Source organism: Thalassophryne amazonica, chromosome 20 (assembly GCF_902500255.1).
Source record: "Thalassophryne amazonica chromosome 20, fThaAma1.1, whole genome shotgun sequence".
NCBI classification, from domain to species: Eukaryota; Metazoa; Chordata; class Actinopteri; order Batrachoidiformes; family Batrachoididae; genus Thalassophryne; species Thalassophryne amazonica.
This window is the reverse complement of record NC_047122.1, coordinates 23047584-23071832: the sequence shown is the minus strand read 5'-3', so window position 1 is coordinate 23071832 and position 24249 is coordinate 23047584. Positions and strand designations below refer to the sequence as shown.

General features: G+C 40.0%; 1 protein-coding gene across 3 annotated transcripts in view; it reads right to left on the bottom strand.

Moving 5' to 3' along the window:
• Window positions 1-24249, bottom strand: part of LOC117501279 (chromodomain-helicase-DNA-binding protein 4-like) — a 64458-nt gene that overhangs the window by 3935 nt on the left and 36274 nt on the right. For 2 of the 3 annotated variants that reach the window (XM_034160120.1, XM_034160121.1), the window contains 20 exons: window positions 21572-21703; window positions 21064-21181; window positions 20708-20832; window positions 20342-20434; window positions 18866-19004; window positions 18614-18783; window positions 18266-18443; window positions 17778-17798; window positions 15915-16004; window positions 15645-15736; window positions 15000-15133; window positions 10535-10679; window positions 8377-8530; window positions 6644-6741; window positions 6301-6568; window positions 6125-6181; window positions 5805-5987; window positions 5622-5730; window positions 5417-5549; window positions 1233-1428 (listed from right to left, as the gene is read on the bottom strand). In XM_034160120.1, the coding sequence (XP_034016011.1) occupies window positions 1233-1428; window positions 5417-5549; window positions 5622-5730; window positions 5805-5987; window positions 6125-6181; window positions 6301-6568; window positions 6644-6741; window positions 8377-8530; window positions 10535-10679; window positions 15000-15133; window positions 15645-15736; window positions 15915-16004; window positions 17778-17798; window positions 18266-18443; window positions 18614-18783; window positions 18866-19004; window positions 20342-20434; window positions 20708-20832; window positions 21064-21181; window positions 21572-21703 (2635 nt within the window). The remainder of the gene's footprint in view (window positions 1-1232; window positions 1429-5416; window positions 5550-5621; window positions 5731-5804; window positions 5988-6124; window positions 6182-6300; window positions 6569-6643; window positions 6742-8376; window positions 8531-10534; window positions 10680-14999; window positions 15134-15644; window positions 15737-15914; window positions 16005-17777; window positions 17799-18265; window positions 18444-18613; window positions 18784-18865; window positions 19005-20341; window positions 20435-20707; window positions 20833-21063; window positions 21182-21571; window positions 21704-24249) is intronic. The other variant, XM_034160122.1, reaches the window with a different exon arrangement.

Genomic DNA, 24249 nt, shown 5'->3' with positions numbered 1-24249 from the left:
CGCTTTATGGTGCAGAAAATACAGTATATTTGTTCTTGAAGCAACCTGATTTGTCATAATTGCTCACCTCTTCAGTGTTGTTGTATGTGCAGGTTTACACAGACAATATAAAGAAATGTCTGAGATAATCACAGCGTATCATATCATTGATTTTACAAGGTTTAAGCTTGTTAAACTGTAAATGGACTTGATTTAATTATTATATTCAAATCAAACCAAGACTTGGGTCAATTGAAAATTGAATATTGGGTCAATATTAATATTTAAATGGGCCCTGAGCTACACTGTACTGGGAAAATTGGGCCCGAGGTCAAAAAGGTTGAGAACCTGATTTAAGGTATGTGCTAACTACAAAAATAAAGACAATTAAGATGACAGTTCATTCAACTTTTACTTGGTAACAAAGTCGTTCACTGAAGAACATATTTCTTTGGCACTGTAACATAGTGTTATAAAACATTTGTGTTATCACATTTCCTTTTCAAACATGACATCGCTGTTATAAGAGCAAACACGTGTGCTGAGGCTAATGAAATCATAACTGTTAATGTTTACAGCTATCAATATAAGTAAGCAGCTCACGAAAGATACTAATGATAGTCGCTAACTAGCAAATTATCCACAGCCACAATGTATTTCCTTCTCAGATGCTCCGGCATTGTCGTACAGCCGTGGAAGGCAGATTCTGCACTGCAGATTTTGCATTGCACATTTTTATGTTTAATTTGGTGAAAGTGCTCCAGAACTTCTGAGCTTCGTTGCATCATGGCTGACCCAGATTAGCACTACTGCATGTGCGTCAAGGACAGAATGGCAGCGGAAAATACAGCAGCAGTTTTGGGGGGGGACACACGATGATGTCGATTATTAAATTAGTCACCGACTATTTTGATAATCGATTAATCGTGGCAGCCCTAAATTCAAAGTATGCAAAAACTGTGAAGAATAGGCATGGGTATAGGATAATAACTATGCATAATCTAGTAATCATCGAGCCGCATATGGAATCTCTATGTCCACGCTTAGTGAAACTATAGTGCCTGGAAAAATCTTTGACGTAGGGTCCACAGGCATAACGACGACGACAGACAGATCATTCATTAAATACTCACACTGCACTGCATGAGAGCCAAAAAAAAAAAAAGACAGACAAACAAACAACAACAACAAAAAAAAAATCAAACCTAACACAAATATCTCCAAACAATCAAAAGTCAAAAGACTTTTCAGACCTTTGTGCAGAACGGCGTTGGCTGGCTTGTTTCCCGACATGGATTCTTTGCTGAGGTGCTGGTGCGACTCGGCTAAACACTCCACCTCACTGAAGCGCGTGTTCAGGGCCATGGAGGGGTGGGAGGGGTCCTCGGACATGTTGAGGTAGGCTGCACGACGTAGCTGCTCCTCAATCACCAGCGCCTGCTCTAACAGCTGGACAGGCACAAAATTAAAATCAATTTTACAGTCAGATCAGACAGACGCTCAAATCCAGTTTGTTTGTTTTTTTTTTTTGCGAAAAAGTGTACATGAACACTGAACACATTATTAGCTGTTTTGATATCATTCTGACTTCTGACATCAAGATTAAAGGCTACAGCATCTGACAAATCCTACTTTACTTGTGAATAATCTTTGTTTTTACTTGTACAACCCCTGGCAAAAATTATGGAATCACCGGCCTCAGAGGATGTTCATTCAGTTGTTTAATTTTGTAGAAAAAAAAAGCAGATCACAGACATGACACAAAACTAAAGACATTTCAAATGGCAACTTTCTGGCTTTAAGAAACACTATAAGAAATCAGGAAAAAAAATTGTGGCAGTCAGTAACGGTTACTTTTTTAGACCAAGCAGAGGGAAAAAATATGGAATCACTCAATTCTGAGGAAAAAATGATGGAATCATGAAAAACAAAAGAACGCTCCAACACATCACTAGTATTTTGTTGCACCACCTCTGGCTTTTATAACAGCTTGCAGTCTCTGAGGCATGGACTTAATGAGTGACAAACAGTACTCTTTATCAATCTGGCTCCAACTTTCTCTGATTGCTGTTGCCAGATCAGCTTTGCAGGTTGAGCCTTATCATGGACCATTTTCTTCAACTTCCAAAGAGTTTCAATTGGATTAAGATCCGGACTATTTGCAGGCCATGACACTGACCCTATGTGTCTTTTTGCAAGGAATGTTTTCACAGTTTTTGCTCTATGGCAAGATGCATTATCATCTTGAAAAATGATTTCATCATCCCCAAACATCCTTTCAATTGATGGGATAAGAAAAATGTCCAAAATATCAACGTAAACTTGTGCATTTATTGATGATGTAATGACAGCCATCTCCCCAGTGCCTTTACCTGACATGCAGCCCCATATCATCAATGACTGTGTAACTTTACATGTTCTCTTCAGGCAGTCATCTTTATAAATCTCATTGGAACGGCACCAAACAAAAGTTCCAGCATCATCACCTTGCCCAATGCAGATTCGAGATTCATCACTGAATATGACTTTCATCCAGTCATCCACAGTCCACAATTGCTTTTCCTTAGCCCATTGTAATCTTGTTTTTTTCTGTTTAGGTGTTAATGATGGCTTTCGTTTAGCTTTTCTGTATATAAATCCCATTTCCTTTAGGCGGTTTCTTACAGTTCGGTCAGAGACGTTGACTCCAGTTTCATCCCATTAGTTCCTCATTTGTTTTGTTGTGCATTTTCGATTTTTGAGACATATTGCTTTAAGTTTTCTGTCTTGACGCTTTGATGTCTTCCTTGGTCTACCAGTATGTTTGCCTTTAACAACCTTCCCATGTTTGTATTTGGTCCAGTGTTTAGACACAGCTGACTGTGAACAACCAACATCTTTTGCAACATTGCGTGATGATTTACCCTCTTTTAAGGAGTTTGATAATCCTCTCCTTTGTTTCAATTGACATCTCTCGTGTTGAAGCCATGATTCATGTCAGTCCACTTGGTGCAACAGCTCTCCAAGGTGTGATCACTCCTTTTTAGATGCAGACTAACGAGCAGATCTGATTTGATGCAGGTGTTAGTTTTGGGGATGAAAATTTACAGGGTGATTCCATAATTTATTCCTCAGAATTGAGTGAGTCCATATTTTTTTCCCTCTGCTTGGTCTAAAAAAGTAACCGTTACTGACTGCTACAATTTTTTTTTCTTGATTTCTTATAGTGTTTCTTAAAGCCAGAAAGTTGCCATTTGAAATGACTTTAGTTGTGTTATGTCTGTGATCTGCTTTTTTTCTACAAAATTAAACAACTGAATGAACATCCTCCGAGGCCAGTGATTCCATAATTATTGCCAGGGGTTGTAGACTCAACTCTGAAATCTACCCGTATTAATTCCTGTGAAAACAACAACTGGATCACAATTAAAACAAATTCCCTATCTGACAATGTTGAGGCATTAATTTGAAACGTGTGGTCAAAATACAGATGATCAACTCTTGGATTTTCCCAATAAGAACCCTAAATACGAGGTCTATTAGAAAAGTATACGACCTTATTATTTTTCAAAAACCATATGGATTTGAATCACGTGTGATTGCGTCAGACAAGCTTGAACCCTCGTGCGCATGTGTGAGTTTTTCCACGCCTGTCGGTTGCGTCATTCGCCTGTGAGCAGGCTTTGAGTGAGGAGTGGTCCAGCCCCCTCGTCGGATTTTCATTGTCAGGAAATGGCAGAATGATTTGGGCGTTTTTTCCATCAGAATTTTTTCAGAGACTGGCAGCTGGAAACCATTAGAAAAATTTATCTGGCTTTCGGTGAAAATGTTACGGGCTTGGTAGAGAATAAGGAGTGTTACTGTCGCTTTAAGGACGGCCCCCCAGCGGCTGTGGGGCGCGCCGCGCTCCGAAGCCGCCATCGACAGGCTGAACGACCATTTCATTTCTAAACGGATGGCTGTCTGGATCCGTGACCATCGTGTGCCATTTCTCTGGTTATCACAAGAGCTGGACATCAACCATTTTCCGGCAGATTTCACTTTTAACAGGAGATTTTGTCATGGAAAGCCGAGCGGAGGCTTCATGCATCATGATGGATTCGCTACTGGAGCGAGACAAAACCACCTCCGTTTTGGTCTCACAGGACGGCTTTGAGATGGCGTTCAGACAGCTGTCGGTGGTTTTTCCATCGAGTGATTATCCAAGAAATTGTGGATATGCCTGGACATGCCAGAACATGTCCCGTGAGGCTTCATCACGGCATTGCTGTGCGCCATGCGGCACCGCCGCAACGCGCGGAATTCCTCCGCACGTCTGTCTCAATGTGCTGATGTCCACGTCTTTTCACAATTCCTGTGCTAATCAGACGACGTCCCGGATAAAACACAGTGTCCAGTTTGGAAATGAACGGCACATTCCACTGTTCCAGGAGTTTTTGTCATGGAAAGAGGAGCGGAGGCTTCGCGCGGTGCCGCATGGAGCAAAGCAACGCCGTGATGAAGCCTCACGGGACATGTTCTGGCATGTCCAGGCACATCCACAATTTCTCGGATAATCACTCGATGGAAAAACCACCGACAGCTGTCTGAACACCATCTCAAAGCCGTTCTGTGAGACCAAAACGGAGGTAGTTTTGTCTCACGCATGCGCATGAGGGTTCAAGCTTGTCTGACGCAATCACACGTGATTCAAATCCATATGGTTTTTGAAAAGAAAAAAAAATAAAAATAAGGTTGGATACTTTTCTAATAGACCTCGTATATCATATATTGGGCTACACTGTCTGGTCTCAAATATCCTCAACACAGCAGATAAAACATCACTTCCTGCTCCGCCCACAGCAGAAGAGCCGGTGTCGCTGATCAAACGGCCCTCCCTAAAAAAATCGGTGCACCCTGCCTTCACTGCACGTCATTAGCCGCGGTTCACCAATTATCACCTTGTTTCTGCTTCAAACTTCACTCCAGTCATCATCTGTCTCAGCGACAGATATCTGAAGCTTTTGTACAACAATCATTTCCACATAAATTCAGCATTATTTCATCATAAAAGACAAAGGAAGTGACCAGAGTGCAGCAGCCAAACGAGCTGCTGCTGCTGCGTTCACTGCGGCTTCGTCATTTCATAGCGTCAGTAGCACTCACCGATTATTGCCTCGTTTCTGCTTAAAAATGACTTCAGAATGATTTAAGAGGTTTTACTTTGTCATCTGATGGTTAATAATCACATTATTCCCTTTGATCGCTTTGGGTGTAGCGAGTCAGACTCAGACAAGCTGCTGTGGTCCCAAATGATGCATGCGTAGTAAAGGCAGGGCGGACCAATTTGGGGGGCAGACATAACTGGGACATGCAGTATTGATGGTATTCTTGGATCTAGTTTAGTAAACACCGGATTAGCTGTTAACGCTCATCTCCTGATTCCATAAATTTTCCACCTGGGACTTATTTTTGGTACCTTGAACCTCCTAGCGAGGAACTTGTTCTTTATTTCCAAGAAGTTGCCTCGGTTCATCTCTCCTTTGAAGGGCTCGTTGAGGATGGCAAACTTCACGTCATTCTGGATGTCCTGCCAGCGGGCGTATCCGTGTCTGGATGGAGGTTAAAGAACAAACATTTCCAGCTCATCTGTGCACCAGTTCCACAGGTGAGACAAAGGATACTGTATGATGCCAGCTAGTAGCCAGTAGTCATGACGACGGTGCCAGATCTCATTGGTTTTCTTGGTAACGGTGGCGGCGCGCTCCTCATTTTGCCACAAGGAGTGAAGCTCTGAGAAGGACAGACAGACATCAGTTGTGTCTGAGCAAACTAAAGCCACAGTGTTCTACTTTCTGTGCGCCTACCTGTGAATCCGCCATCAGCAATGTTGAACATGAACTTGGTTTTAATCTTCTTCTTCTCTTCACTGACTCCACCCCCTGCGGGGGCACCAGCTGAGGCACTGCCCTCCTTGCTGCCATCTCCATTCTGCAGCTTTGTCACCTCTTCAGGTTTCTGCACCTCCTTTTCTTCCTTCTGGTCTGTAGCTGGGGAAGAAGAACAACAATGATTCCTAAAAAACCAACTGTGATGCCTGATGTTTAGAGAAACAAAATAGTTTCTTAAAAAGGTTCCTGGTTTTAAAACCAGCCCAGACCAAAAGGATGGGAACAGTTTCTGGTACCTTTCTTTCCCTCTGCGGCTGAAGCTGTGTCCATCTTTTCTTCTTTCTTCTCATCTGTTGAAAATCCAACAGAGAGAAAATTTAAGCTAAAAACCATCAGACACACTTTACATTTCTGATGTTTAACGTTCTGATTTATGAAAAACAATAACTGGCTAACGTGTGTACAACGTCACCTTTGACCTCAGAAGCATCGGGTTTGACCTCTGAGTCCTCCATCTTTTCCTCTGAGGGTGACTTGGTTTCCTCTCTTCCTTCTGGACTCGTCTTGCCATTCTCTCCCTCCTTCTCACCATTTTTTTCTTTCACGCTTTCGATATCTCCATTTGCGGGTTTGTCTGTCTCCATTGGCTCCTCCCCATTCTTCTTTTTTTCCTGCTCCTCGGGTGGGCTCTTCTCCTCCTCTTGCTCCTCCTCCTCATCATCATCTGGGATGGCAATAATCTGGAAGAGAGGAAGAGCGTCAAAATCCAAAGATCCAACTTTTATCCAGGTCACTTCAACAAGTCACATCTTCACCTCATCGCTGGTCTTCGGGAAATCTTTGCCGTTCTTCTCCACTTCTGCGTCTTTTTTCGCCTCCTTCTCTCCGTCATCGTTCTTCAAGGCATCGTCAACTAAAAAGACAACTTTACTCCTTACGTTGCTTATGGAGGCACTGCATATGGTGGCCGAGAGAGGCCATGACACTTCCAAAGATTTACAAACAATGTGACTTTATGAATCTGTTGCAAATTGAGGAAAAAAAACAAAAAAAACAGGCCACAACACAAGGAGCAGTTTACAACACAAGTAGCCTGTTTGCTCTTTTTATTTTCTCGCCTTTCTGCGTAAATGGAAAGAAATAAAAAAGTCGCAGATTTCTTTGACAAACTGCAATCACATCGGAGAATTTTCTGTTAATTAATTAATCATTTATAATAATAATTAATTGTATTAAAAATTAATTTGTAATTCATTAATGGTAATACTAATAATTAATATTGTTAATTGATTAATCATTAATTGACTGATTAGTAATTAATTAATTAATTAGTAATTAAAATAAACAGTTTAAATATATCAGTCTGTGTGGAATGAATGTATACATTTTACAAGTTACACTTTTTGAATGGAATTACTGAAATAAATCAACTTTTTCATGATATTCTAATTGTATGATCAGCACCTGTATGTGTCTTATGGGCTGCATCTAGTTCTGTTATAACCTTATATTTCTTTTTCAAATTCCCCCATTTTTTTGCATCCAGCACTATTTCCTTTAGAAATTTCCTTGACAAATAATATCAGTCTATTAGGACGTCAGGTTATGTTACACATATACATGTGTGTGTATATATTTTCCATCTTACTCCCATTGATGAAACTTCTCATTTTCTGCCTGAAAGCTTATTAGGAGACGAGTGCGCTCAGGGCTCCCTGATTGTTTACAAAATACACGCGTTACAGAACTTGAAATCCAACAGCAGGGGTCGCTATCATCTAAAGATTTATGAACATACAAATTAACGTGCTTATCTTTTGATTTTCTCCATTGTGAGATATAAAAGTGTCTTATGTAGCGTTCGTGTGTATGTGCATTATAACGCCTAAGCGCACGAGCGAAGTTATAATATTCTTCAGAACATCAATATACGCAACATGCATCCAGCAGCATACACGCTGCTGTTATAGACAACTGCCTGTAAAGTTTTTAGGAAAGTTCTAACTTTCTAAACAGCATAATTTGTAATGAAAGCTGCTTACATTTGTGCAGCTCTTTCAGCGCCATGTTTGTTTCTTTGGAGACAGTGAGCAGTGACAGTAAGCTCCCCCTACCCCTCTAAACGGAGTGTGCACCCAGATTCACTCCATTTGGAGGGGTTTGTAGCCCTCCGCCTAGCTCCAAAAAGAGAAGTGAGACACTACTGTCTCTCGTGCCCGTGCAAAACGGAAGGGAAGGGGTAGAATTGAGATTCAGCCAAAGTCTTTGTGCATAAAACTTTTTGTGTTGATAGTACTTCTGTTGTGCTTTCTCAATTTGCAAGAGGGTTTCGTAAAATGCATGTAACCGTCGTTTAATTCATGCAGCTGTGTGTGGGATTTTTTTTAAAATTTGCTATTGGTGTCGAATTTGGAGGTGTTGCTGCATCTCTCAGCCACTATAATTTTGTGACATTTCCTGATGAACTTTGGGCTCATACTGACAGTTGTTGGTGGCTAACACTAGTTTGCCATTTGATGTGTACAAAAACTGCAGATGCGTGTTGTACCGGGAGCTGGGGTGTTGGGCTGGGTGTCGGCAGGGGTGCCTGTAGAGGGGGTTTTTCCGGGTGAGTCAGGCTGAGCTGCTGCCCTCTTGTTCTCCTCCAGCTCAGCCATCCAGGGCATCGACCACTGACCGTTCACATGCTCAAACTCCTGGACCTGAAACATCACATTTGGCGGATTCGAGCGAGTAAAAAGTCACCTCGTGGCACAACTGAAAGGGCTGCTGAACTCCACAGGTAATAAACAAAAACCCTGCATCTTTCAGATCCAACTTTTCCCTCCTATGTGAGTGTAATGATGAAATGGCCCTTTCACACATAACATGAATGAGGCAAAATGGAGCACGAAGGAGGAGTTGAATAGCATTCGTGGAAAATCAGAGCTGCACTCGAATGCCTCATACAGCAGTCACCACAGCACATTCAGTCTATATTCGCCTGCTACTCGTGCCGGAAACCCATTTGAATGGCGGGCAAGATGAAGTCGCACTGTCATCTGACCTTGTTCATAGCATTCGCACGGATATCGTACACAGCTGCATGAAATCATCGGCCATGTCGAGCCGCGGCCGAATGGTGCAATCGAGGCAGCCTTCACACCAGCGGCCGAACGTTGGTGAATGCCCATTTGACCCGCTCTCTGCCAGAGTCTAGGTGCCACCCACAAACATCCACCACCACTAGAGGTGGGGCCACTCACAGCAGAAAAACAGAGAGCATGTGACAGGGGACAGCAATTGACAAGTAATCATGTTATGAGTTGGATGACATTCAACATCAAGCAGCGAGGGGCCTGACCACCACCCACGTCCAGTGCTGCGGTCCTGCAGCGTGTGCCGCTCCACACAGCAGCTGACCGCCGTGTCAGCGCAACACAAATCTGGGGAACAAATATTGTCACATGTGCTCCACTCACCCATGTGCAAGACAACCGGTGCTGCACGTGTGTCTGCAAACAATTACAACATGGGAAAAAATAAAAACTCGCTAGATCGCCTCAACCATGTCGCAGCACGCACAGAGATGAGCATGCAGTCAAATCTGCACCTGACCACAGAGTCATCACTACGCACAGCTGGGGAACACATATCATGCCATGCAGAATATCACCTAACGAGACGCCACTGCGAAGCGCGTGCATTGGCAGGCTCTCCTCACATTGTAATAAATAAAACTACTTATCATATACCTATAAAAGATACGCCAATATGATTGGATAAAACACTAAAGAATAAATAGCAATACACCCTTGTGATATTTTTCGTGGACCGGTAATATTTTTCATACCACCCAAGTAAGTGAATGTTGCCTTGGTAATCAGCCAATCCATACATATGTTGTGACGTCACAGCATGTGCGATCCTAGATATTGTCAATGTGTAATTTAATACAGTGGTCCTTCCCCATATCGCGGTCTCGCAGTTTTGCAAAAAAATTTTTAGTGCAATTTTGCATGCTTCTTTTTTTTTTTTTTTAAACAGTGCATTGTGTTCTGCGTCCTTATCAGGCGGGCCGGTCGCGGCACCGGTCGGCATCACTGCGATTGCTCTCACCACCTCCGATGCGCTTACTGAGTCTGCGGGCTCGGTAAGTGCCACAGTGGGCCACTCACACCGCCCCCGTCTGCTGTGCCGAGCTGCATCCAACTCCAGCAACAGGTCCAGAGGCTACGCTCGCTGTTTTGATGCGCAGCGCCCGCTGCATGGTCTCAGTAACCGCAGCCGCAGAGTTCCGTGGCCATGACTTGGATTCTTTGCAGGTCCTGCATCCGTACCCCCAGAGGCAGTGAGCAAAGGGGAGACCACGCGCATTGTGTTCTGCGTGCATTTATCATTTATAGGTATATGATAAAATCGTTATCATCGGCCTCAGGGTGTATGGTTTTCTTCATGGTGTAAAAAGCCATATCCATTGGTGAACAACTTGATAACTGATAATATCACCTTTGCAACGTGGTCACCAATGCTTCAGAGCTGCTGGACAGAGGGACACGGGGAGCCGGCTGGTGTGTTAATGACACAAGTGCATCAGGTCATTCAGGTGGAATTTTTCACGGGTCGCCAAATTGGATTTTTTTGCTCTTTTTCGGCCAGTTTCTGCATCTTTTGCCCAAATTCATGTTTTGTGTGAAGGGGCCCTAAGAGATGGGCACGCTGTTTACCTTTTTACGAATGAGCGACATAACCCCGATGCGGGTGAGGACGTGTTGCCTTGACAGTCCTTCCCTTGGGACGCCATCTGCAAAGGTCTCCGCTCCATCTGCTCCAGGCTCACACAGATGACGCATGAACAGAGAGACGTATGCCCTTGCAAGAGAAGAGGAAACGTTCAATGAGCAATACAAGAAGGGAAAGATAGAAACTTACAGTCCCCTTTTGGGGTCTCTGATATACGCACGCACACACACTACAGTCAATTTCAACTTTTCTTAGCGCCAAATCACAAGGCACTTCACATAAGTAAGGTCTAACCTTACCAACCTTTAAAAGAAAAGCTTGCTTTGTGCACTGTCCAGCCTGAAGAATCCCCCACCCACCCAAGTGTTTTCTATGTGATATCCCCCAGTGCCTGGTGGCTGACAGGAACAGGTTTTTGGAGTACCACCACACCTAATCTGTCAGGACAAGTGACTTTTTTTTTTTTAATTTATTGAAAAAAAAAAAAAGAAAAATTTTTTTTTTTTTTACTTATTCCAGAAATTCAAAATTTTGCACATTGGTCAAGCAGACCTCCAAGATCATATTTCAGCTGTGACTTTGCTTATTTATTGGTGTGTAGTGTGTTTTACCATTAAAAATTTGTAAGATTTATTTTTCACCTAAATTTTTCCTTTGCATTTCTTGTTCTATACCTTTCTGCTACCTTCATGCAAATATAACAAAGGGTGTATACAACCCCTGGCAATAATTATGGAATCACCGGCCTCGGAGGATGTTCATTCAGTTGTTTAATTTTGTAGAAAAAAAGCAGATCACAGACATGACACAAAACTTAAGTCATTTCAAATGGCAACTTTCTGGCTTTAAGAAACACTATAAGAAATCAGGAAAAAAAATTGTGGTAGTCAGTAACGGTTACTTTTTTAGACCAAGCAGAGGGAAAAAATATGGAATCACTCAATTCTGAGGAATAAATTATGGAATCACCCTGTAAATTTTCATCCCCAAAACTAACACCTGCATCACATCAGATCTGCTCATTAGTCTGCATCTAAAAAGGAGTGAACACACCTTGGAGAGCTGTTGCAGAAAGTGGACTGACATGAATCATGGCTCCAACACGAGAGATGTCAACTGACACAATGGAGAGGATTATCAAACTCTTAAAAGAGGGTAAATCATCACGCAATGTTGCAAAAGATGTTGGTTATTCACAGTCAGCTGTGTCTAAACTCTGGACCAAATACAAACAACATGGGAAGGTTGTTAAAGGCAAACATACTGGTAGACCAAGGAAGACATCAAAGCGTCAAGACAGAAAACTTAAAGCAATATGTCTCAAAAATCGAAAATGCATAACAAAACCAATGACGAACGAATGGGAGGAAACTGGAGTCAACGTCTGTGGCCGAACTGTAAGAAACCGCCTAAAGGAAATGGGATTTACATACAGAAAAGCTAAACGAATGCCATCATTAACACCTAAACAGAAAAAAACAAGTTTACAATGGTCTAAGGAAAAGCAATCATGGACTGTGGATGACTGGATGAAAGTCATATTCAGTGATGAATCTCGAATCTGCACTGGGCGAGGTGATCATGCTGGAACTTTTGTTTGGTGCTGTTCCAATGAGATTTATAAAGTTGACTGCCTGAAGAGAACATGTAAATTTCCACAGTCATTGATGATATGGGGCTGCATCTCAGGTAAAGGCACTGGGGAGATGGCTGTCATTACATCATCAATAAATGCACAAGTTTACGTTGATATTTTGGACACTTTTCTTATCCCATCAACTGAAAGGATGTTTGGGGATGATGAAATCATTTTTCAAGATGATAATGCATCTTGCCATAGAGCAAAAACTGTGAACACATTCCTTGCAAAAAGACACATAGGGTCAATGTCATGGCCTGCAAATAGTCTGGATCTTAATCCAATTGAAACTCTTTGGTGGAAGTTGAAGAAAATGGTCCATGACAAGGCTCCAACCTGCAAAGCTGATCTGGCAACAGCAATCAGAGAAAGTTGAAGCCAGATTGATGAAGAGTACTGTTTGTCACTCATTAAGTCCATGCCTCAGAGACTGCAAGCTGTTATAAAAGCCAGAGGTGGTGCAACAAAATACTAGTGATGTGTTGGAGCGTTCTTTTGTTTTTCATGATTCCATCATTTTTTCCTCAGAATTGAGTGATTCCATATTTTTTCCCTCTGCTTGGTCTAAAAAAGTAACCGTTACTGACTACCACAATTCTTTTTCCTGATTTCTTATAGTGTTTCTTAAAGCCAGAAAGTTGCCATTTGAAATGACTTTAGTTTTGTGTCATGTCTGTGATCTGCTTTTTTTCTACAAAATTAAACAACTGAATGAACATCCTCCGAGGCCGGTGATTCCATAATTATTGCCAGGGGTTGTAGTATGAAAATTTAGTTTGTCCTTAAAAAAAAGGGTATATACTACTTGATTGTGGTTCATAAGGTGTTGTTCTAACAGCATAATAAAAAAAGTCCAGGCGAGAGAAATGGCCAAAAAAGGCCTTAGACCCAGGAGGGTTAACAGACTTTTCAGTTTTACAAATGCTTTTTTTTTTTTTTTTTTTTTTTTTTTTTACAAATGAAAGAAATCACATGTTTTACAAAACCACATTTATTTTTAAACACCAACACACGTTACATCAACTTGTGTTGGTTTTTACATAGAATGAATGAATCAACCAACCAATCAGTGTGAGCAGAGGCTCAGTTTACCCATAATCCCTTTGGGCATCTGTGTGTTAATGTTCAAAACTAGTGCATTATTTTAAAATAAACAAATATGTGTTCTTAGTGCATTATTTTAAAATTAACAGATATGTGTTATCGTACAAATGACAGAGTTGACATAAATGTAGTTATTCTATCCGGATTAATTTGATTTATAAATCAAAACCCTAAGTCAAATGTTTTGAAGTCCTTTTCAAGACGTCTGCTTCACGGCTGGACCACTGTATGCTGTCAAAGTAAATGATGCTTTCCTACAGCAGTGGACAGGGCGCACAAACAGAAGTGCTGACTCATGTTTGGGTTTGTGATCGCCTTTGATTCTATCAGAAATGTTGGCGGTGGTTAAACTCAAAATCAGCTTGCTAGTAGCTGAGAGTGTACCGGAGACAATACTGAAAGCTATCGGTAGCTTCTGATAAATTTTTTGGTGGTTTATCGGTTTAGCATTGTAAAAGATAACTTTTCAGCTAGCTGATTAGCAGTTATCGAAGCTAACTTTTTGGTTAGCTGTGTCCATCACTGCTTTTGCAGATGTAATAAAAGGTAAAATGCTTTACTTCCTGTGCACAATACACTTGAAATGTGAGCTGCAAACATTCTGCTGAATGAATATGAATCTTCTGAAATATGCTGACTTTTGAATATTGTATTGCTGTGCCAATAACATGTGGGCCTGTGTCTGAAATAAATACTGAAATTATCTGAAAATTTAAAAAGCATTTTTTGTCATTGAATTTATATTTCAATTAAAGTCAAATGTAAATTAAAGGGTCTTTACTAATAAAATAGAAACTGGGTACCAGCAAGATAAAAATTCAGGTCAAACAGATTCAAAGTTTGTAACTGTACATGGAAAGTAAAATATGTTAGAATTCCTCAAACCAATAAGATAACATCAGATCAAAAAACCCCAAAAACCTAACAAATGTAATTTTGCCTTCCAAACCACATTCAGTCTAAAGAATGGTACTGCTAAACTATGAAATATTTGATAATCAATATATATGAAAGCATTGTTTTGTGCATCAATAACTAAAGCTATGAGATGCGTATATCTAATGTTTCTACATGAGTTTCCAAACAGATGTGCCCTGAACAGATTGCTACTTGTGTGTGTGTGTGTGTGTGTGTGTGTGTGTGTGTGTGTGTGTGTGTGTGTGTGGATGCCTCTCATCAACATGCAGGTAAACACAATGCACATAATCTGCAGGAAAGCAATTACAAGAGCTGCAACTATCACCCACTGGATGTTTTTTCTGCAGTTAATTCCTCCAAAGCTGCCTGACAACCCTTATTGTGAAGTTTGGTGGGATTTGACAAGGCCCCAATTCCACAGTCTTTACTGTGAGAGTCAGACACTGAGTGACCGTCAGGGCGGTAGTGATCCCAGTCAGAGTAGTGACACCACAGCATTTCCAGCCCTTCCGCAGCTTATCCACAGTGTCTCTGTGGTGATATTGTGATATTTCTAAAACTTCTATATGTAATAGAAAGAAATCTTAAAAGGAAAAAAAAAACAAAAAAACTTATAAATATGTTACTCATGATGGTGAAGAAAATATCAAGAATCATTTAGGATTTTACTGGTGGTTGAAGAGAAAATGCAGCATTTATAAAGACACAAATTAAAGCCAAATTAGATTATTTATGTGAACTGCAGTTTGGGAAAAACAGAGAATCAGTCTTCCAGTGACACTACCTACTTGAACTCTTTCTCAGATTTCCCTCGCAGGTCCCTGACCAGCCACTGGGTGGTGAAAGCATCTTGGGGTGGCATCCCATAACGCATCACTGCGTTCAGGAAGGCCTTCCTCTGTCGAGAGTTAAAACCTAACACCTGGAAAGCCAAAGAGAACAAATCATCAGCGTTGATACCCACAGAACCTGCACCAAAAACTCAGCAGCCTTTCCTAAGCTTCACTGTTGCATCAGTAAAAACTCAATCTACCAGCAATGAGCTTCATCTCAGGTTATGCTCGGCTGTCAAAAAAAAAAACACTTCACAATTCTAAAACAATATTTAGATTAAAGCTACATGCAGAGGCCTTTTTATGATGTTTTCTCATAGTTATACAATGCGAAGTTAATTATCAGATCTCTTGAATGATAATTACAGTACAGCACGTAGCAGTTATGTTAGGGGAAGTCTATTTTCATTTTCTAATCTTCAACTCTCAATTTCATTTTTTCATTTAAAATTCAGTTCATGTGAATAATAAAAGATGATTTCACCATCAGTTTGTTTTGGTGTTAAGTTTGTTTCTGTAAAATAAATAAATTAATGAATTAATACATTAAATTAAAACAAAATAATTAAAATGATGTGGTATTGTGGCTGAGCTGCTCACCTCGATGTTGCCTCCCACTCTGGCCAGCAGGGGGGGCAGCGGCTTATCTTTGTCATTCCTCAGGCCCTTCCTGTTCGGCCTGCGAGAGTTGGCTACAAAGAGAAAAAATAAAAAATAAAAAAACAGTGTAAATGTGCAAATAAGAGACACCCTGTAAATGCAGCAATTGTGTGCAAAATCCTGTTAAAAGCCACTAATGCCCCTGATTAGTTTCTGGTTGTTCATCACAGAAGTCAGAAATATGATGCTGCAGCACGTCAATGCTCTCACCTTCTGCTCGCTCATCAAAATCCTCATCTCCCTCCTCAGATGCCACAGAGTAATCCGACTGGCCGTCAGATTGGTCATCCTGCCAGTCAGCTTTGAGATAAAAACAAGATAAAATAATAAATCCATAATCTGAGAAAAACATCTGGTTTGAAAATCCTGAACTGCTGCAATCTTCACACACAGCTCTGATTTAGACCAAAGACACTACAGCTACGCAAGATCCGCCACTCTGGAGAAAATGCTTTGAGTGACAGCGGAGCAGAGTGATGGCCATTTTCCAAAGAATAATTATTTAAAATTCAAGTCAAATTCACTAATCTTCCCAAATATTATTGAGGAGAAAGATGAATTACAGGAACTGTTGGGTAAAGAATGAAATGTTTATAAACTCTGTAAAATATCTGAATGACTGAAATACATGTATTATTCGAAACTGACCAATGGGGCAAGTTACCTATTTTTTCTGACGTATATTAAAGGGCTGATAAAACAGAAAAAGGGTGATACCATTTTTTTTTTTTTTTTAATCAGATCTTTAATTTGGGTGTTTGTGCATTGTCATCATGTAATTTTATAGGTATCTGGGTTTTTTTTTTTATATATATATTAATGGAGTTTGGGGGTGGTGACCAAGTGTTTAGTGCACTTGGTTTCAGTGCAGTTCCCAGTTCAAACCCTAACCCCTCGAAAATTGAAATATTAATATTTATTATGTCCACCAAGGACGTCATAAAATCATCAGCATTTATTTATCTGTATGTTAGCAGGATTACATCAAGGCTACCGCACGGATTTTGACAACATTTTTACCACAGATAGAATTTAGGGCATGGAAGACTGCATTAAATTTGGGAGGTGATCCGGATCAGGACTCTGGATCAAGTGTCACTTTATACGCTTTTACAGATTACGTCCAAACTACATCACGGATTCTCACCAAATTTGCAGCACAGATAGATATTAGGGCATGGAAGATTCCACTGAATTTTGCAGGTGATGCAGATCTGAATTGGCAGATGTCAGAAATCTCTGATTGCTCTTGCTTTGTTTAGTGTTTTTGATTTGAGGGAAAGACCTATAAAAAGATTTATTATTAACAAATGTGATTTTTTTTTGTGGCAGTGGTATAAGACCAAACTGCAGGACCTCACAAATGAGTAAAAATAACAATAATGAGTGACATACTCAAGAAAATACGGTATACTTGTAAAATACTGCAACTATGACTTTGAAATAAATCCCTCTTGGGAATCATTTTTCTTTATCATTAGGATTGGTTGGATTGTGTCTAACTGTAATTATGTTGGGTTAAATGCAGAAGACAAATATCATTGTATGTATATGTACAATGACAATAAAGGCTCTATTTTATTCTAGTGGGTTTTGATGACTAACTGTTATAAAACTGAATGTGTGTGACCACTTTAAAAAATTTGTCAGTTTATTTGTGATTGCGTATGAATATCAACATGTGCCATCAATGAAACACTTATTTGAGACTTATCAGTTTGCTCTTTTGATTGCGTTGAAGAAATCTTTTTTACAGATTAAGTTAATGTGTTAAAACTGTACGTGCCAACGTCATTTGAAACTTTGAATATGGTTAAATTTGACCTATTTGTCATTTGGCCATACTGAGGCTTCAAATGGACATTTTTTTGGTTTCATAGTTTATATTTTGCTTGCAGACTGAGAGGTTTGACTAGAATACCCACTGTCAGTACAAGTCACAATCACATCTATTCACATTATAATTAACACCAACATCACATCATTTACACTCTGACAACAGACAGTTTGTTTAAACAGTTTAAACACTGCATTCCAACTTAAAATATGAATGAGTTCAATATGACAAATTACCTTTCCTTGTTCTTGGGAAACCTGAAAAACAATAAACCAGGCCTGTTACATCGATTTGGGCACTGCTCTCACTGAGCAGCGAGCAGTTTGCTTGCCTGCACTTCACTATTTGACCAGAGTGGGCGATCTTGCGTAGCTCCAGTATCTTTGATTTAGAGATTGCATTGTTACTAGTTTTATAAATCAAGATTCTGCAGACTAGTTATTTAAAAAAGGAAACAGCAAACTGAAGAATTTACACAGCATGAAGTGCACTTGTCAAATGTGGTGAAATCAAATAATGAGCCTAAAACCATCAAAAGTACTCAGTGCGCCCCTATCGTGGCAGCTCAGAAACGTCTGCGTGCCAAGTCTTGTTGACAAAGATTTTTTGTCTGTAATTTTAAAACCTAAAACTCGTGGTATTAGTACAGCTTTGGTTTTATGTAGTAAGTTGGAGGGTAACCGCTGAGAGGAAAACCAACAGGCTGCTGCGGTTGTTCGCTCACCTTGGTCCTCTTGGGAGCCGTCGTTGTAGTTGACCTGTTTGCGGATGCGTTTGCCTTTGCCCAGGTTTCGAGCCAGATCCTCTTGCTGCTGCTCGTAGTGATGGCGCAGGAGCTTCTCCCAGTAGTCCGGATCCACACTCTCTTCCTGTTTGATGATCTCCCGCTGCACCTCCTCTTCCTGAACATCAGAGAATAAGATGGCAAAGGTGCCGAATGCATGACTGACAGGCCTCACTGTGACCAGATTATTTTTAGTTCAAAACGTTCTGGGTGTCTGTCCTAACAATTCCACCGAGGTTGAAACCTCTGGGTAGAGGAGGTAAAACTCAGATTCCCTCAGGTGCTCACCTCCTCCTCCTCATCCTTCACGACATACTGAGCCACTTTAAAGGAGCTCAGATATTCATTCATACTCTGTAGCTCCGTGTCATCTGTGGCGTCCTGGTTCCTGTCAAGCAGACGGTCGATAGCTTTGTCGTCGTAGTGAATTATGCTGCTGTCCTCCTCCTTGTTCTCACCTAAACACAAACGGGTTTCTCAGCCAGTTTCAACGTGTTTCAACAGTCCATCACAGGGATATAAGAATGTGAAGACCCTTACCTTCGCCTTCATCCTTGAAGAGTGCCTCTGTTCCAAACTTGAGAATATCATCCAGTTCCTGTTTGGACATGGAGCCCGTCTTGGATCCCAGACCAGGACGAACCACTAGGTGGGTTAGCATCATCTTTTTCTTAGCAACCTGCACAGACACAAAGGAGGACGTTGAGTGTGTACCAGCCTGACTTATTACACAGTGCACCCGGAAAGTCTTCACAGCACTTCACTTTTTCCACATTTTATGTTTCAGCATTATTCCAAAATGGATGAAATTCATATTTTTCCTCAAAATTATACAGACAATACCACATAATGACAAGGCAGAAAGCTTTTTTTTTATTTTTTTGCAAATTTATAAAAAAAAACAAAAAACAAAACATTAAATGTCATGTATGTTAAGTATTCACAGCCTTTGCCATGAAGCTCAAAATTGAGCTCAGGTGCATCCTATTTCTACTGATCATCCTTGAGATGTTTCTACAGCTTAACTGGAGTCCACCTGGGGTAAATTCAGTTGATTGGACATGATTCAGTAAGACACACACCTGTCTACATATAAGGTCCCACAGTTGACAGTGTATGTCAGAGCACAAACCAAGCATGAAGTCAAAGGAATTGTCTGTAGACATCAGAGACAGGATTGTCTTGAGGCACAAATCTGGGGGAGGGTAAAGATAGTTATGCCGCTTTGAAGGTTCCAATGAGCACAGTGGCCTCCATAATCCGTAAATGGAAGAAGTTCAGATCCACCAGGACTCTTCCTAGAGTTGGCTGCGCCTAAACTGAGCGATCGGCAGAGAAGGGCCTTTTTCAGGGAGGTAACCAAAAACCTGATGGTCACTCTGTCACTCTGACCTCAGACTGGCACAACCGTTCATCTTTCAGCAGGACAATGACCCTAAGCACACAGTCACGATAAAGGAGTGTCTTTGGGACAACTCTGAATGTCCTTGAGTGGTGCACCCACAGCCCAGACCTGAATCTGATTCAACATCTCTGGAGAGATCTGAAAATGGCTGTGCACAGACACTCCCCATCCATCCTGATAGAGCTTGAGAGGTGCTGCAAAGAGGAATGGACGAAACTGCCCAAAGATAGGTGCCCCAAGCTTATGGCATCATATTCAAGAAGACTTAAGGCTGTAATTGCTGCCAAAGGTGCATCAACAAAGTACTGAGGAAAGTGTGTGAATACTTATGGACATGTAATTTCTTAGTTTATTTTTAATAAAATTGCAAAAATTTCAAACAACAACAAAAAAAACCATGTTGTCATTATGGGGTTCTGCATGAAGAATCTTGAGGAAAAAAAATGAATTTACTCCATTTTGGAACAAGGCTGTAACACAATGTAGAAAAGTGAAGTGCTGTGAGTACTTTCCGGATGCACTGTAAACAAACACACGTCACTGTCCTCTGATTGCGCCAGGTTGGACAGTTTATAAATCTGTTTAAGTGCTGGTTTTTGTGGATGAATTACCTGAGTAATCCTCTCTTCCACAGAGGCCTTGGTGACAAAACGGTAGATCATCACCTTCTTGTTCTGTCCAATACGATGAGCTCTGCTGAAAGCCTAAACACAAGTCTTAATAAACCACATGAAGATCATCACAATGCAGCAGTGAAATTTCAGCGGAAATGAAATCAGTTTCTTAGTTTAATCATTTCTGGAGGGCTCCATGACCAGCTCTTCTTCTGTGGTGCACACCAGGTAGACTCATTGCTGATACAAACTCAGCCATAAAAATCATACGCGTCTTAAGCTGTTTTTTTTGTTTTTTTTTAGATCAAGCAGATGAGAAATAAGACCTATAAAACAATGTGACATACAGCGATTCTCCAGTACCTGAATGTCATTATGAGGGTTCCAGTCAGAGTCGTAGATAATGACAGTGTCTGCAGTGGCCAGGTTGATACCCAGACCGCCGGCTCTAGTTGACAGCAGGAAAGCAAACTGCTGAGCTCCGGGAGCTGAAGACAGAATGAATTTTATAACTGCATATGAAGATTATACCAGCCATTTTTATGTTTGTGCTAATATAGAAAATGATCTGCCATTTTCTAAATAAATTTAAAACGAGAAGTGTCACTGTCACTGTGTATAATAGTTCTATTTAAAGGATTCAAACATTAAAATAGCATTATGGTCCTTCAATAAACAATCAAACAGAAACAAAGAAATTTGGTGTGTTTCTCGCTCACCGTTAAAGCGGTCAATGGCTTCCTGTCTCATTCCTCCAGTGATGGAACCGTCAATCCTCTCATACTTGTAGCCTTCATTTTCCAAGAAATCTTCCAGCAGGTCCAACATCTTGGTCATCTACATAACAAACAGAAGAAAATGTATCTGACAGTCAGCAAATCCACAAGAGACAAGTGAAGGAAGCCACCAAGACAACTGTGAAGGTGTTAGAGGCTGCTGTGGCTGTGATCGGAGAGACTGGGCTGAGGGAAACTATTGCATCATCAGTCTCAGCTTCACGGTGGAGTGAAACAGAAAAAATAAAATCTAGGTTCAAATCCCTCAGGTACCTACTGGCAAACTGTATCTTAAATTTCACATCATCTTTTAAGAAAGTTCTTCTCAAAGTATCTTAAAAAGTCACCTGAATCAACAGTCATTTTAACATGTGATAAAACAGAAGATACTATGACAGAAGAGTGAAACTTCAAGATGAACTTTTGCACCAGCATCTGAATGGTTTATCACCTGAGAGAAGACGAGCACTCTGTGCCCCCCCTCCTTCAGCTTCCTCATCATCTTCTGCAGAAGCAGCAGTTTCCCAGCAGCCTTTGTGAGAGCGCTGCCTTCATACATCCCATTGGGCATCTTTGGAGCTTCCTGTTTGGGTCAATCAAACATAGTCGGTTTACAAACTCCCTAATAATTGGACAATAAATAAATAAAGCAGTTTGGTAAATAGAAAAAAATCAAAAAATATAATAACACCACGGGCACTGTAGCTCACCTGCAGCTACAGTGTCACAAGACATCACAGGTCATATCACGGTCAAAAAAAAAAAAAAAAAAAAAAAAAAAAAAAATCTTAAAAACCTGTTGGATATGTTTTGGAGCTACCAACTAGTCACCCTTGTACCAAATTTCAGCTCAATATCTTTAAGAACTGCCAACCAGGACAAGCAATTAAATTATTTTCAGACATCGTTTTCCAAATGTGGATACGTTTTCGTTCGTCTGTGAAGATGATCTCTCTGAAACAGACAGGTAAGACTATATATTTTCTCCTTGTGTGAATAGTTTTTAATATTTAATAAGAACAACATGTTACACTACTAACATACAGTACACTAACTGTATTCAAGAAGGAAATAAGATTTATTTTAAAAATAGCTGATATTTTCAATCCCTTGTGTCATTTTTTCCAGATTTGAATGAATGAATGAATGAATGAATGAATGAATGAATGAATGAAAACTGTTTATTTCGAACATTTGATACAACAACAATTACAAGATAGATCAGTAAAGACAACAACAAAAAAGTTCCTACTGTGTACCCAACATGTCCGAAAAGGGGTAGGGTGAAGCATCAGCTTATTTATCCCTACCCCTTCTTCCCCACAACCAGTAATACCCTTTGCCACATATACACATAAATTCCTACACACCTAAACCGATATCAATATATATATATATACATATATACACACACATACATATACACATCAACATACACATATATACACATATACATATATACACGTATATATACACAACATAAATATACACCTACACATACCTACTTACATACAAAATACTATATATTTACAAGCCGAAGCAAACAACAAAAACACCCTAACCCTCATTACCCTTCCTCCTCCCTATACCCAGAAAAAACCATATTTTTGTACCGCTGTTTGAACTGGTTCATGCTTGGACATTGCTTGAGCCCCACTCCCAATCTGTTCCACATCCTCACCCCACAGACAGAAATACAGAAACCTTTTAATGTTGTTCGTGCCCACTGATGCTTTAAATTAAATTTCCCCCTCAGACTGTAATCCCCTGATCTGTTAAAAAACATATTTTTAATATTTGCTGGAAGTAAATTGTTTATTGCTTTATACACAATTTGTACTGTTTGAAAATGAACCAAGTCTGTGAATTTTAATAATTTGGATTGTAAAAATAGTGGATTTGTATGATCTCTATAGCCAGTATTATGAATAATTCTTATAGCTCTTTTCTGCATTACTGATAGTGATTGTGTTGTACCTTTATAAGTATTACCCCATACCTCTGCACAGTACTGTAAATATGGTAAAACCAGTGAGCAGTAAAGAATGCGGAGTGAGTTGTGGTCCAGAATATGTTTCGCTTTGTTTAGAACTGAAATGCTTCTTGACAGTTTACTTTGTATATGTTTTATATGAGTCTTCCAGTTTATCTTATCATCTATTATCACCCCCAGAAACTTATTTTCATGTACCCTTTCAATATCTACCCCCTCGACTTGTAACTGAACCTGTATGTCTGTATTACAATAGCCAAATAACATGTATTTTGTTTTACTTAAGTTTAATGATAATTTATTTCTGTCAAACCATATTTTCAATTTTCCCATTTCTATACTGATCCTCCTCAATAACTCCTGCAAATCCCCCCCTGAACAAAAAATGCTTGTGTCATCTGCAAATAATACTAATTTTAATATTTTGGAAACATTGACAATATCATTTATATAAATTAGAAACAGTTTTGGACCCAATACTGACCCCTGTGGGACGCCACAAGCATTGTCCAAGCATGATGATGTATATTCCCCCAACTTCACAAACTGTTTTCTGTTACTTAAGTAGCTTCTCACCCAGTGCAACACCAACCCCCTAATCCCATACTGTTCAAGTTTACTGATTAATATGTCATGATTGATTGTATCAAAAGCCTTTTTAAGGTCTATAAATATTCCAACTGAATGTAATTGTGGTCTATGGCGTTTGTAATCTCCTCAACTGATTCTATTAATGCAAGTGATGTTGAACTATGTGCTCTGAATCCATATTGACTATCAGTAAGTAATTTATGTTTATTTATGAATTTGTCTAATCTATTATTGAATAACTTTTCTAATAATTTGGAAAATTGTGGAAGCAAAGAAACAGGTCTATAATTTGTGAAGTGGTGTCTATCCCCAGTCTTATACAGCGGCACAACCTTAGCTATTTTCATTTGATTGGGAAATTTACCGGTTTGAAATGATAAGTTACAGATGTATGTTAATGGTTCTACAATCCATTCAATGACCTGTTTTACCACCACCATATCAATTTCATTTAAATCGGTAGATGTTTTATATTTACAATTATTCACAATGTCTATAATTTCATTTCCATCCACTGCTGTGAGGAACATTGAACAGGGATTTCT